Source organism: Aptenodytes forsteri, unplaced genomic scaffold (assembly GCF_000699145.1).
Source record: "Aptenodytes forsteri isolate BGI_AS27 unplaced genomic scaffold, ASM69914v1 Scaffold63, whole genome shotgun sequence".
Taxonomy (NCBI): domain Eukaryota; kingdom Metazoa; phylum Chordata; class Aves; order Sphenisciformes; family Spheniscidae; genus Aptenodytes; species Aptenodytes forsteri.
Window position 1 is genome coordinate 1,498,388 of NW_008794709.1, and position 13,688 is coordinate 1,512,075.

At 39.8% G+C, this 13,688-nt stretch overlaps 1 protein-coding gene across 7 annotated transcripts; it reads left to right on the top strand.

Moving 5' to 3' along the window:
* The first annotated feature begins 60 nt into the window (after positions 1-60).
* LOC103894344 (tRNA selenocysteine 1-associated protein 1) lies at positions 61-13,113 on the top strand. Of its 7 annotated transcripts, none has more exons than XM_009273702.2 (9): positions 62-156; positions 428-613; positions 2,014-2,094; positions 3,262-3,392; positions 3,988-4,119; positions 5,025-5,144; positions 7,300-7,495; positions 8,463-8,508; positions 9,304-12,342. In XM_009273702.2, the coding sequence occupies exons 3-9, from the start codon at positions 2,083-2,085 to the stop codon at positions 9,438-9,440; spliced, it is 774 nt and encodes a 257-aa protein (XP_009271977.1). In that variant the 5' UTR covers positions 62-156; positions 428-613; positions 2,014-2,082; the 3' UTR covers positions 9,441-12,342. The 7 variants fall into 7 exon arrangements, with proteins under 7 accessions (XP_009271981.1, XP_009271977.1, XP_009271978.1 ...); XM_009273703.2 differs by lacking the exon at positions 62-156 and adding an exon at positions 178-254; XM_009273701.1 differs by lacking the exons at positions 62-156; positions 428-613 and adding exons at positions 3,089-3,165; positions 12,794-13,113 and having other exon boundaries at positions 2,013-2,094; positions 9,304-9,472.
* The last annotated feature ends 575 nt before the right edge of the window (positions 13,114-13,688 follow it).

The following is a 13,688-nucleotide window of genomic DNA, read 5'->3' on the forward strand; positions in this document are numbered from 1 at the left end:
CGCTGCGCCTCGGGCCTGGGCTCGTCGGGCGGCTCGGCTGGGGTCACCGCGCCGGCCTGAGGCGCTCTGGGAGATTCCCCCAGCCCGCCGCCCTGACCCAGCTCCTCCTATGAGCGAAATTAACGCAGAAGGGGGCGGCTTGCCCTCCGAGCTCGGGTGAGCAGTGTTTGCACGGGCGATTTTATTCATAAATGGCTTCATCCACCTCTTCGCCATTACAGACATAATAATAAAAACGTGGAATAAATGGGCTGGTAAAATGCGTGTGTAATCCAATTAAGGAGGTGCTTGAATTCTGGAGGTTAAAGCTGCCCCACTTCTTAAATGATAAGCTAGCTGTGACTGTAGCTACAGTTAAAGCCAATGTAAAAAATACGATGTTAATACGTGCTGTTTTAACTGCTTTTTAAATATTTTTGTTTTGTAGTGAAAAGATCAAGAGGCGACAGTCAAGATCAGACGAGGAAAGAGTACAGAAACATAGTTTTGCATAAAAGTCCATGATAACTGTGATCGAGAAACGATTGCATCACTTGCCTTCTGATAGTCTTTTGCAATAAAACGGCTTTGTAGTGTGTGCCATCTTCCATTAAATCTGCACGAATAAAGAGCGGTAAGTTGAAAAGGCATTATGCAACTGTGCATTCAATAATTAGTATTTCAGTGTTTAGGGCATGCAGGAGTTTATGGTTCCTTTTATTAAAAAATAATGCTTGAATTAGAGGAACATCACTGTGGATATTTTTATTAATAATGACCTTCTTTAACAGGAAAAAATTGCTGCTGCTAATTCTTTATAATGAGCACCGTTAGGTTTAGTAAGAGGGCATATGCTAAGCTTACTGGTATATGCCTGTATTTAGGGACTTGTTTGTACTTGACTATTTTCTTGGCTTCAGAATGGGTGTGGGGATGGAGTGCATAGTTAGTCTGAGTAACACCATGCATGGATGCTCTAATTATGGTATATGGCTATCCTGTGTCAGGTTAGCCTAATCGATTTTCAGAAGTAGTGCTCTGAACTGTTTCCCTGTGTGGGCAAGCCTTTAAGGCATTACAAACACTCTGTATTTATTGTATTATGTGGATTTGACCAGCCAGTACATAAAACATTATGTAAATTCTTGCATGGAAATGGGAATTAAAACTGCAGCAATCAAATATCTGCAAAGAAGGAGCAACACTGGATGTGAAAAATCAGCAGTGGTGAATGTGTGGAAGTAGATGCAAAATATTTTGCAAATAAAATTGCTGTCTACACTGATTTATGTTGGTTGGATGACTAGGGAAAAAAGCTCAAAGAAAGGATATCGGAATCAAGAAAGAGGTACATAACCTTTTCAGGAAAGTGTATCCACTGGTTTAGCGATAGCAGTAAAAGATCATTCGTTGCTGCTCACTCAGTGGTAATGAGTGAAATGTGTATCTGGAAGAGGCAAAAGAGAGAAGACATACCTAGGAAAAGGTGCAGAGAAAGATCATTTACCTGTACTGTGCCCTCCTCCCTCTTTTATTTCTCTTGTTCTTTAGCACATAGGAAGTACCGCTGCTTGTTTTCAGCAGTATAATTTGTGGTGCAAGTAAATCAACTTTTAATTTGGCTAAAAGGGGAGAAAATGGAGGGGTTGTACAAAACATTGAAGTCTCTATCTTTGTTGCCTTGTTTTCAACTATTTTAGAACATGGATCTTCGGAATTACTATATTATTTAAGGGCTTATTTCATTATTTCAGAAATAAGGGTAAGGTATAGGTGACTTAAAAGCACTCTCTAATTTTCTAGTGCTTTGAACAGTGGGAAAACTTTGTGAACTATTACGATTTAAGAGAGTGAAGATGACTTCTAATCATAATCCCATTGGCCATATATCCTTTTTATCTCCACTGCTTTAGCAGTGACAAGTCAGAACTTAAATTTCCAAGTTCTGAATTAACGGGGTGAACGTCTTTGAAAGTAATTCATCTCAAGTTTAAGATTCTTTATCTTCTTGTTCCTCCCCCACATCTTTTTCAGCTGAAGGAGTGCAATAAACTGTACCTGTGCAGCCGTATTCTTCGAGAAAGGCAGAAGACAGTTTGAACCATGGCAAGCCAGGTAAGATCATTTGGTCAGAAATTCAGGCTTGCAGTGCCTAAATGGATTCCAGAACCATACTCAGAATTCCTAGTAAATGTAAAGCTGAAATAGCTAGCTTGCTCTGAGTTGGGTGTTCTTTTAGTCCTACGATTTCTTCCGGTAATTTGGTGACTGTCCTCTGGACACTTAATCATATCAACTGAAGCAGGTTGGGGGCATAACATTAAGCTTTGCAGTTTGGATTATATGAGCATGAGTTCTTCTGAAGGACCTTGCGCATAACACTCTCTATATAAGATATATGTAGAGGTGTTCTAGAGGAAGAACATTAAAGCCTGCGTAAGTAAAAAAATGCTGCGAAACACCATTCTTATTTTTGGAAATCCTCGTTCTTCAGAATCTTAAGCGAGGGAGGCAACCTGTGTTAACACAGCTGTTGTTTCCCTCCTCTTTTGCATAGTTGCCCCACTTCCTTTTTAACCTGGTTTTTGGGGTTTTTGTTTTTCTTCCCCCCCTTTTTTTTTTTTCAAGAGGCACTTTTTATGCCTCTTTCTTCCTGGCCTTGCGTCTGGGTTTGAGTTTTCCCTCAGCCAAGCTAGTGCCTGTTCTGGTCTGCTTTCTCCTTACGTTCCATTAATCGGCCTCCTGTTGTTGTTCCTGGCCTGGGAGAGTGACTCACAGCTGGGTAGTGAGGAGAGGCATCTCACATAAGAGAAGAAGAATTCCTAGGTGAGGTGAGATAGGGACAGCTGAGATCTCCTCTAGGCAAGAGTGATGATTTCCCTGCCTCTTCATCACTCAGACTGTGCTGCTGCAGGGTTTTTTGAGTCCTGGAGCTCAAGCGGAACACAGTCCAGTCCTGAAGCTAATTAACATTTAGGATTGGCCAACATCGAAGGGCTGTCTGCTTTTTCCCTAATTCCAAGAGGAAGCTGTCAATCCTTTAGCCAGCTTGACAAGTCAGGGGAATATGGCTGTTCATACAATCCTTTGGCTCTGTTATTTTTGCCAGGCGTTTTCCCCAGAGGCTGCTTTCCCTCATGGGAGGCGGAGGGAGAAATGGGACCCCAGGCTTCTTTCAAGGGCAAGGTGAATATGGGGAAATCACCTGTGGTGATGGGGAGTGGGAGGGAGGAATGTAAATGAGGCTAAATACTATAAAGGTGATTTTTTTTCTCCCAACAGGACTTAATGGCGAAAAAAAGAGAATGTCTCCAGGCCTACAGCTGGTGGAGAACACCACAGAAGAAACGGAAGAAAAAGAACAAAATAAAACCAGGAAGAATTGAGTTTGTCCCTAGTAGTAGTTCAGTCAGGTAAAGACCTTTTGAAATGAGAAACTCTGACCCCTTATCTGTTTAAATTGATAGTGACAAGTGAATGCCATCGCTTATTTTAATCCTGAAATGGCACATCTGGTGCCTGTACACTAAGTATTGCTTATGGAAATGTATTGCCAGTAGAATAATGAAGTTTTTTGTAGTTCGTCTCTCTCATAATTACTGAGAAGTGGTGGCAAAATAGTCATAGCTCTTTTGAATTGTGGCTGTAACTTGAGTTAATAGGGTTTTTTGGTATTTTTGTGCCTCCTTCCTCCCCTTCCCATTCACACAATGAGTATTTCTTTTTCAAACTAACTTCTAAATTTTTTTTTATAAAATGGGTCTGTGTTGAAATGCCTTTTTTTGTGAAAGCAGTAGAACAGACCCAGACAAGTTGAGAACTTTATGCTGGAGTGATGGCATTGCAGTTCTGTATGTTACTCAGCAGAGTTTTGCAGCTAATACTCTTCAGATTTTGTCTTCTTATTTGTCCAGTGATAACTACTTGCTTATATTTTAGGTACCTTAATACTGCAGTCAGCTACCTTAGTCTCAAACTTGATAATTGTTCTCTTTTATCTTTTTAAAGACCGGATTATTCAATCTTTGTTGGGGAGCTTACTCCAGAAGTGGATGATTTCCAGCTCTATGACTATTTCCTAAAGAGGTACCCCTCATGTATTGACTGCAAAATAGCAACAGACCTGCTGGGATATTCCAGGTAATGCCTGTGAAAATGTGTAATGCTATCAATATGTTTGCTTCTATAAGTAATATGTAAGAACTTGCGTCGGAACTGTTTCTGCATTTTCTTCAGAGGCAGGAAGAGAGATTAGTCTCTAGCATTACTTTTTTTTAATAGCATAGATCCTTGCGTTTCTGAAACTTTCTGGATAGTTTAAGCAGTTAATGTGATAAGCTTCAATTTAGCCATATGCCTGTCTGCATGAAAGAAATTAGATGGTGGGAAAAGGGAGAGCTGTGCACCGAGATCTGTGCCGCTGTGCTTACATGCAGCAGTGTGTCCATTTAGTCATCTGCAGTACTGAAGACAAAATAATTCTCTCTACATGTGGGAGAAAAGCGTAAGGCCTGGCAAATCTTAGGGGGCTGGGAGATGGCACCTATTAATATTAGTAAACAAAGCCTAGCAGAAGTTATACTGGCCAGGCAGTGAGTCAAGCAGGGATGAGCGAGTTTGCTGTTCAGGCAATGCTGGCTGTAATAGACTAATTCAAGAAACTTAAGAGAAAGCAAGTATAAAAAGCATGTTAGTGCTGTACAGTGGTAGGAGTGGGTTAATACTAACTGATAAATTAACTGCTGTAAATGCAGAAATATGGAGTCTGATTACTTACACAGATAGCAATTAAAATGTGTTGTTTTGCTGGCTCTCAGCAAGTTGCATCTTAATGCTATCAAAGAACAAGGTTTTTGCTTCTGGCCCAAGTTTTTAATTTGGTGAAAGCATCTTCTGTGCATGTGCACATGTCAGAGAGGTTGCTTAGGTAATGGAAGCTATAGTAGCTACTATCTTCTGGTTTTGTAGAAGACAGAAATTGAATTAATTAGCTTTGTAACTGTTATGCATACTAGAATTTGTTTTCTCCCTTTTGAAAATTGTAGAGGGTATGCCTTTGTCAGATTTGGTGAGCAAGGTGATCAGATGAGGGCACTGCAAGACTGCCAGAATGCACCAGGTCTGGGGGGAAAACGAATCCGGCTGAGCATAGGAATTTCTAAAAGGTAACAAATGAGTTGTGCATTGATACAGTAATTCTAAATAATCAGATTCTTGTAGCTCTGCCTTTGTAAAGTCTGTGGCCCTTGCTATAATGGCTGTACACACGATGCAGTCTACAAAACCAAAAATACAGAAGCATTATGTTTTGACTCCCTGGATTCATCAACCACTTTTCAGGATTGCTGGGGGAATCCAACTCTTAAGTCTAGCCAGATTGTGTAACTTGGGCTTAGCTGCTGTTGAAACCAGCCTTAATTCTTATAGTAGTGAAGCTGAATGCATTCATAAATATTTTCCAGGTTTGGGCCTGAAGAAGGTAGAAGGGACAACAAGTGGTTTTGTATGCTAGGGGGCTTTTCTTCTAGACCTTTCTCTCTAGTTTAGGCAAGGTAGCACGTAGCTAGTTTTACAGTAGGCTGGCAGAGGATGGAACTCTTAAGTGGAAAAATACAGAATGTAGGGGGGAAGAAGCCAAAGGAGATGTTGCTTTGGAACAGTTTTAGAGTACTATTCTTTGCTTTTCAAGTGATTGGGGCAGCAGGGAATTTAAAGTTAATTGGTTTTGAGAGGGTTTTTTACTCTGCCGGCTCAGTTCTCTCAGTCAGTTATTTAAGGCAATTCAAGTCTCTGAACAGTTAGAGAATTGATACCAAATTTGATAAACTTTGATCCAGGAAACAGACAAAAATAGAACTTTATATAACATAATTTCAGTATATTCATGAGATTAGCTTGTATGTTCTGTTAAATAGTAAAAATAACAGCTTTTGTTTCTCTTTACCCTGGATAATTCTGCAAATGTTGCCTCTTTGCTTTAGAATGGAAATGGTCTTACCCAAGAGAGCACTGTCCAGAATTGCTCTGACTAAATTATCTTGAAAGTAAGAAGAGGTCACAAAGAAACAGGTTTCCTCACTTCTGCTCTCCAGAAGAATGTCAGCAGTATTTTCAGATTTTTCTTTCCTACAGAGATGTATGTAGGAGAGAAGTAGGAAGGAGAAGACTTTGAGACATTATGTAGTCATTTGTTTACTACAGTAGCAAGCCAATAGAATACCTGTTTATTAGAATGTATGTGTAGCTTTACAGTAATGAAACTAATGTAGGTATTAAAATACACATCACTATATCTGTTTCTGAATGGCTGAGTACTATGCTCTCCTAGCATCAATATCCAGCCATGAGGGTAGTTTGTCACTCAGTTGCTTATATTGGAAACTCTATTTCCGAGCTCCTTTAGTTTGCGTTCTTGACAAAAAGCCTAGATCTGACTTTTCTGTAATGAAGTGGAGATGCAGAGAAATTGGACTCTGCAAATACAGGAGGTCTGCCTGTACATAATCAGTGAAGAAATGTCTAAGCATAGAGGATTTCTTGGAATGTGCAGCTGGGTTATCTGAATGTATTTCATGTAGTGTACCTCTGGTTTAGTACAAACACCTGTGCATTGATTCTTGTCTTTAGTGTGAAGTTGTCCCTGAGAAAATCTACTCAGGAGGGGGAGAGTAGTGAAAACTAATCAGCTGGCCCTTTGGTCTTAAGAATCAATGAGTTTTGTCACTTTCCTGCTGCTTTGGCTTCATACTGGATAATGGCAGGGCTGACTTCACCTGACAGCTATACTTTGGCAACTGTTCATGGACTAAAAATTGAGCAGGTGGAGGTAGACATGGCAAACTGGCAGGCAGTGTCAGATGCTCCTCTGAAACAGAATCTGACTTCACCCCCTTGTTTCTAGAAATAATAAGATTTAGTATTAACCAAACAAATGATAAAAGGGCTAATTAAGACTGCATCTTTAAAGCAGCTGTGCATGATAAATCTCTCTGGTCTTAATAAATTAGTTTTTAGCAGAGCCCAAAGATTTATCAGGAGCTTGCTTATACAGGTACTAAAAATAAAATTAATACAGATAGTGTCATGGCTCGAGTTAATCCATGAAAATAATTACTTCTGGTATAGGTGAAGGTGAGAGCATTTGCTTCTGTATAAACCTGAGATCTTGTGCTGAGACTTAGACTGTTGCTTAGGCAACCATTCAGAAAAGCTTTCTTTTCAACTTCAAAATGCATAAGCTGGCAAATTGTTTAACTTCAGAACTGGGTTTACAGTTTATTGTTCTCAAACTCTAACTGTATGTAACTTCTCATGTTTCAGGCTGAAAGCAGAATTCCAGCGGTACCAGTCATACAACTATAATGATTATTACCAAGATTATCAGAACTACTACTCACAGTGGGGTTATGATCCTTATGCTGACTACAACTACAGCTCCTATGCTCCCTATGATAGCATGCAAGCTGTTGGAGACTGCTCTTTAGGAGATGCTGTTATGGCTCCAGCTGTTTTTGAGGTAAAGATACTACACATTTGCTTTAAAGAAAAAAATTCACAAATAATAAGTTGTATGAATTGTGTAAGTCAGAGCAAAAAGAAGTCCTAAAACTGAAATCATGTGTTCTGCTTAGTGTGGAGGTTAGAATAGCAGGCTTCATTCAGAGGTGTCTTTAAGTGCTTAAGTAGTGCGTCTATAGAATTAGAGATTTATACCCCATTCTTTGTTCATGTATGCCAAATAACAGTTCTGACAGCATAATTGTGTAGGCTTCCTCTCTTCCTGTTTCTCTGATGTACTTTACTTAAAGCAAATTAAAGAACTATTGTAAGATGGTCTTATCTTAGATCAGCCGATTTATCAATTACAACTTCTAGAAGTCCCTTCCAACCTGAACTATACTATGGTTTTCTTCAAAAAAACAAACAAAAAAAAAACCCCAACCCCACCACAAAACACACTCCCCCGTATGCCAAATAACAGTTCTGACAGCATAATTGTGTAGGCTCCCTCTCTTCCTGTTTCTCTGATGTACTTTACTTAAAGCAAATTAAAGAACTATTGTAAGATGGTCTTATCTTAGATCAGCCGATTTATCAATTACAACTTCTAGAAGTCCCTTCCAACCTGAACCCTGAACTATTTTTCTTCAAAAAAACAAACAAAAAAAAAAACCCCAAACCCCAAACCCAACACACTCCCCCCCACCCCCTCACAAAAACCCCAAACAAAAAAAATCCCAACTCATTTGAAAGCAGGCAGGGGACCTGCAGTAAGAGCTCCTCAAGGTGTGGGCTAAAAGCCAGAATGAAACAGGCAGGGTTCAGCGAAGTGTCCTCCACCTGGCCGGCGACATGCTGTGGTTGTAGTTGTGGGAGGAGGGAATGGTTTGGGAGTACACAAATCCAAAATAACTTTGATGCTTTCTGAAATGGATTATGATTAAACTTACGAGATTTTCTTCTTTTCTTTATTTTTTTTTTAGGAAACTTCAGCTATGACTGAAATCAACGATGACCTAATAACTGAAGGTAATGATGAATCTATCACTGCAACTTGAATTTAGCCATACTTGTGGCCTTTAACAATACAGGCCAGTGACTATTGGATGAAGAATGTCTTGGAAATTCAGTCGATGTAGTGGGATCCTCTATGGGTTATAGCTGAGATGAGGTAGGATTTTAAAGCTGATAGCGTACACCATGTCAAGTAGAATGGGACATTGTCAACAGCACTTCACAGTAGGTTTCTTGTAACTTTGCCTTCATTCTCCTTCTAAAATGGTCTAATACAGAATTTGTCATATCTTTGTATCGATTCTGCTAAGCATATTCTATGTTAAACTCATTAATAGGCAAAAGCTTTGTTTTCCAAACCCTGAGGTAAAAGCTTAACATTGCAGGTCCTAAAAGGAGGATTCAACTTGCACTTAAAGATTTGGTACAAAACTTAGTAGTTTGGCCTGGAAGGTTTGCACAGAGACATCTTGTGTTAGTGTTCAGAAACTTTATCCTGCATAATGCATATTGTAGTAGAAATGAATTAAATGGATTTTGGGAGAGTTTCATGGTTAGTTACCCTTAAATCTGCTCTTTAGCTTGAAATACCAATATAGTCCTAGCATTCTAATACACAAATTCCAAAAGAAGCTGGACTTGTCCGGTTTGTTAAAATTCTAGGTGAACAAACATCTTACTACACTTACTATTCAATCTATTAAATTATTAAATTTAGCTGAAACACATTTTATTAGGCATTTACTGTAGGTTTTTGTGTGCATGCCTCTCAAGATCTGACACTTGTACTTACCAGGCTTTTATTTTCAGATCCACAGCTTTACTTGGATGTTGATGAAATGAACAGACAATTTATGGAGACAAGTGAAGAACTCTATGATTCCCTCATGAATTGTCACTGGCAACCTCTGGATACGGTCACTTCTGACATCCCCTCTGCTATTTAAGTGTCTTATATAGCATGACCGTTATGACCAAGGTGCTAAAATTACACTTCTACATTACTCTAGATCATAAGTTTTAAAGCACAATGATAGGTTGGGTTTTTTGCTATGCTTTTGACAGTTTCTGTAATCTTTTTTTTTGTCCATCACTCTACTCTTGGAGCATCTTGAAATCATGTAAATATTCTAGAAATGTAAAGAGTTCAATGGGGTCTAAAGATAGACTTGCCTGTGTAAATAAAATTTTGTTTCTGCAAACCTGCCAGCAAGGGATTTTACTTGCATATGGAAGCACATTCTCTTCTGGCTTGTGGAATTTAGCTGGAGGCAGTAGGGGTATTTCACCTGTCTTTGGTATGGGCATCAGGACACTAGCAAAAACTAGCTCTCCCATATTTCCAGGTTACCTAGGCAATCTTTTATGAGCTCTTAACATGCTTGCTTAGATTATATGTGTATTTGGGAGACACTCCTAGGGCTTGCTATGGGAGCACTTGGGCCCACTCTTTCTCCTGCAGTCTGCTGGTGCTAACTGAACTACTGTTGATCTGCTAGGTCAGTTAGAATTGCTGTATCAATACAATATTTTAAATACACAGAAGGGCAAACTTTCAGCTGCCATAGCTGCAAACATTCCAAAGACTAAGGATGATCCCTACTGACAATTTTATTCCTGCCCTTCTTGTTGTTAGTCTTCTCAACAGACCCTTTACAGCAAAGAAACTGGTGTAACATAATACGTGTCTTAAACCTAAAAATCCTTGGAGAAGATAACTTTCTGGTTTAAGGGAGGAAAAATAACCCATCGGGAATGAAAAACTATCCTAGTAACAACTCTTCAACTAAGTTGCACCCTATCCTAAACATCTCTGTAATTTGTTCGGTCTTCATGCTTGGGTGTTTTATACTGATGAGGTTATAAAACTTTAGTAGAATGACAGCTTTCACTATTCAAGTCAAAGGAGATTAGGAGAGGTAGCAATGAGGAAAGTTCTGCTTTAAGCTAGCAACTTCTGAGTGGCTTCCTCTAAACTGTTCTCATCTTGAAGTGTATAACGTATTTTCCAGTTGTAGGGACTACTTAAGCCCATGTGTATGCAAAAGTATTTACTATTTAATGTACTTAATGATAAAATAAGTTAGGCTGGAAACGGAAGAATACTCTTCCAAGAAAAAAGGTAGTGGAAATTACCATAGCTAATAGCTGTGGAAGCTACTAAAGCTAGTCAAGACACTTTGGTACTGCCATGTGTGTTTTGGGGGCAATCTAAACCATAATTGCTATGATGGCAGATAGGAATAAAGTTCTCTGGCTTTTTTATGACTTAATGTAATTAAAGTGGTGGTCATAACCTATATGCTGTTATTAAATTTAAAACAAATACTGTATTGCAGAGTGGTAACTCTGTGCTGGCAGGTCACTTCTAGCTGCTGACCAGAACCTCCCTCTTTTCACAGTTTAATTTCAGCTAGGAGTATTTTCAAAGTCCTGCCCATGAAATGCAGATGCTCTAAAACAGAAAAGGCTTTTGGGGTACTACAGGAAGTTCATTCTTCCTGGGTTTTGTGCAGATGTAAATGTAGGAAGAGACAGAAAGCAAAAAGCCTCATCTGGGCAGGGGGAGTAGCATCACAGTTTTAGCAACTGTTTCCCTGCTTTGGGGAGAGCTAATTGCAAGGTAGCTGGGAACATGGATTTCTTGGGTGAACGTTTCCCTTGTGTGAACTGGTGAGTCTTTGGAGGGTGATGGTAGGGAGATAACTAACGAGAACATGACAGAAAGTGGAATAAATGGAGCAAAGAGAATCTGGGTGGGAAAGGGAGTGCTTGTGTGCATGTATATAATTGTTTCAGGGGACTGCAGTAGGGAGGAAACTCAAGACAGATGCAGGCCCCTTGAATTTGGATGGGAGTGTTAAAGCTTCAAAAACTGTACAGGATTTGATGCCACTTCAGTTGTAGTGCATAGCTGTGGTGCTTGGGCTTTGGCAGTACAAGCTGGTCTGCTAAGCAAAGGATGTTGTATCTGGCCAGTACCACGAGCAGCAGGACAGCTTCCAGGTCTGTGCCTGGGTTGTACTCTGCTTTGGAGTGGCTTGCATAGCCTCGCCTAACACTGTACTTAAGTTGCAGCAAGTAATTTGTGGAAACCTTTTCTTGTGTTACCAGTTAAAAATGTGATGCTGAGGATGTGTGTTGGCTCAGCAGAAATACTATGGAGTATCTATGCTGATTTTTTGGCATTTGGGAGGTTGATCTGTGTGTGAACTGTGTAGTGAGGGGCCCACGTAGCTATGTGATTTCACTTAGTCTGCCACTGTATCACCACAGTCCATAAACCTCAAAAAAGTCACCATCTGTAGCCACCCCATTTCAGCAGATTTTACCTGTTAACAAGGTCTCTGCACTCTGCATTAGAGACTGTTTTCAGACATGCATGTGCCTTCTCTTCTGGGCTGTAAAGAACCCGTATAGTCAAAGTACTGTTTATGTAATGCAGTGGAAGAGGGGCCATTAGTTCTCCAAACCTGAGAAATGTTGGGGGTGTGTTTTCTTCCAGTCAACATACAAGAAAAATGAGGTGAGGAACAGAGTGTGTTGGTTGCAGCCCATGTGACACTGTTCTAATGTGGCGCTCTGACCTCTTTTTCTGTCTCCTCAGCCTTACTAGCCTATTCCCCTTTCCGGTTAGGAGTGCATACATGGGATCAAGGTGGTGGGCACACTCGTTGCTGTAAAGGCATACTGAATGCAAAATATCTTCCTGTATTGGTGTGTTACTCATGAACCCCAAATACAGGAGAAAGTTGAGAGAGCATCAGGACTGCTAGAAGGCTTTTTACTGAATAAACTTGCAGCTGTTCTGCAACTACAGGCCTGCGTTAGCTAGCTTACACAAAGACCCGAACACATCATACAGGTGTCTGCCATCAGTTCTACAAAGATCTGATTGCAGTGGGAGCACTGGAAAAAGCAAGTTTTTCAACGCCACAATATTTCACTTCCAGTTGTGTTTTGTCTCTTTTACCCAGCTGAAATGTAGTTGGGTTTTTTTGAAGCCTGATGAAGGTTTTTTTTTCAAGAATATCTAGTATTGGTTTTATAAACTCTTCATTGCACCTAGCTGCAATAGATAGTGCCTTTACTCAAAACCCGCTAATTTTTTCAAAAAGAGCAGTGTTTTTGTTTTCTATCACTTCTCTGAACAGAAAGGCTTTAGCATGATGGTTTGAGGGGATACTAATCCTGCAGTCAGCGGGCAGGGAGAAAGAACCGGGCCAAAAAGGGTAAAGAGTACTTAAAAGGATACAAAAAGGTTAAATGGTACTTAAGCCATGAATGTTTCTTTTTGCAGGGATGCTCTTGGACCAACAGCTTCTTTCTAGCGCTACCTCAAAGTAACTTGCAGATATAACTCACAGGGAAGATTGATCAAATGGTGATGATCCCTATCATTCTGCTGGATATATATGTTTGCCTTTTGTTTTGTCTCATTTTTAATAACATTTATTTAACTTCAGTGACTCATGTCAATAGACATTGTTTGACTACATCGACAAGTACTTCTGAGTCATGAGTGTCATTAAAGGCATGTCACCATATGGAAACTGTTCTAAATAAGTAAAATGGAAGTAAAATAAGTAAATAAAGCAGCACTTGAATTTACAGAGCAAACATAGTGTAGCTGCCTTTGACACATACGTGGGATAGAAAATCGTGTTTACAGGTTACCGTAATATACTTAGCGTGCATCAGAGAGAGGGGATCTTGTTTTGAATTTGCCCAGCTCTTACGTGTCCGGTGCAGGAGTTATTTTAGTCAGTTCCCCGCACAGGTACCATTTTAGAAGTCAGCATTATTACTGATGAATGTCTGTTATCAAAGGGAACAGTTGATATCCCTTCGTAAATCTTGCTCTTCCCATAATGGAAATAGGTCATGATACCCTTCCTTCCCCTCCCCGAGTTGGAATTTAGCATGATTGTTTCCTGGACAAAAAGAGTTACAAGAAAAATAGTGTTTTAGCCTGGATTTGTATTTTGATGATTATATTGATGTAGATCTTTTTTGACAAGCATATTGTAGAAATAGAGCCTCATCCTAAAATTGGTTCACAGATGTTAACACACCAGTGGTTTACACGAGATGAGGTGGTTCTTGCAGGTGACTTCTAAACCCATGTGCTCCACGCCCTGGAAGGGATTATCTGTCACTGCAAGTCATCCCGCTGCATGTAAAATTGTATTTGC

Coding starts and splice junctions, on each gene's coding strand:
- LOC103894344 (XM_009273701.1), top strand. CDS start 3,136: ATGGGACCCCAGGCTTCTTTCAAGGGCAAG. Junction 5,145..7,299: donor AGCATAGGAATTTCTAAAAG/GTAACAAATGAG, acceptor CTCATGTTTCAG/GCTGAAAGCAGAATTCCAGC. Junction 8,509..9,303: donor CGATGACCTAATAACTGAAG/GTAATGATGAAT, acceptor TTTTATTTTCAG/ATCCACAGCTTTACTTGGAT.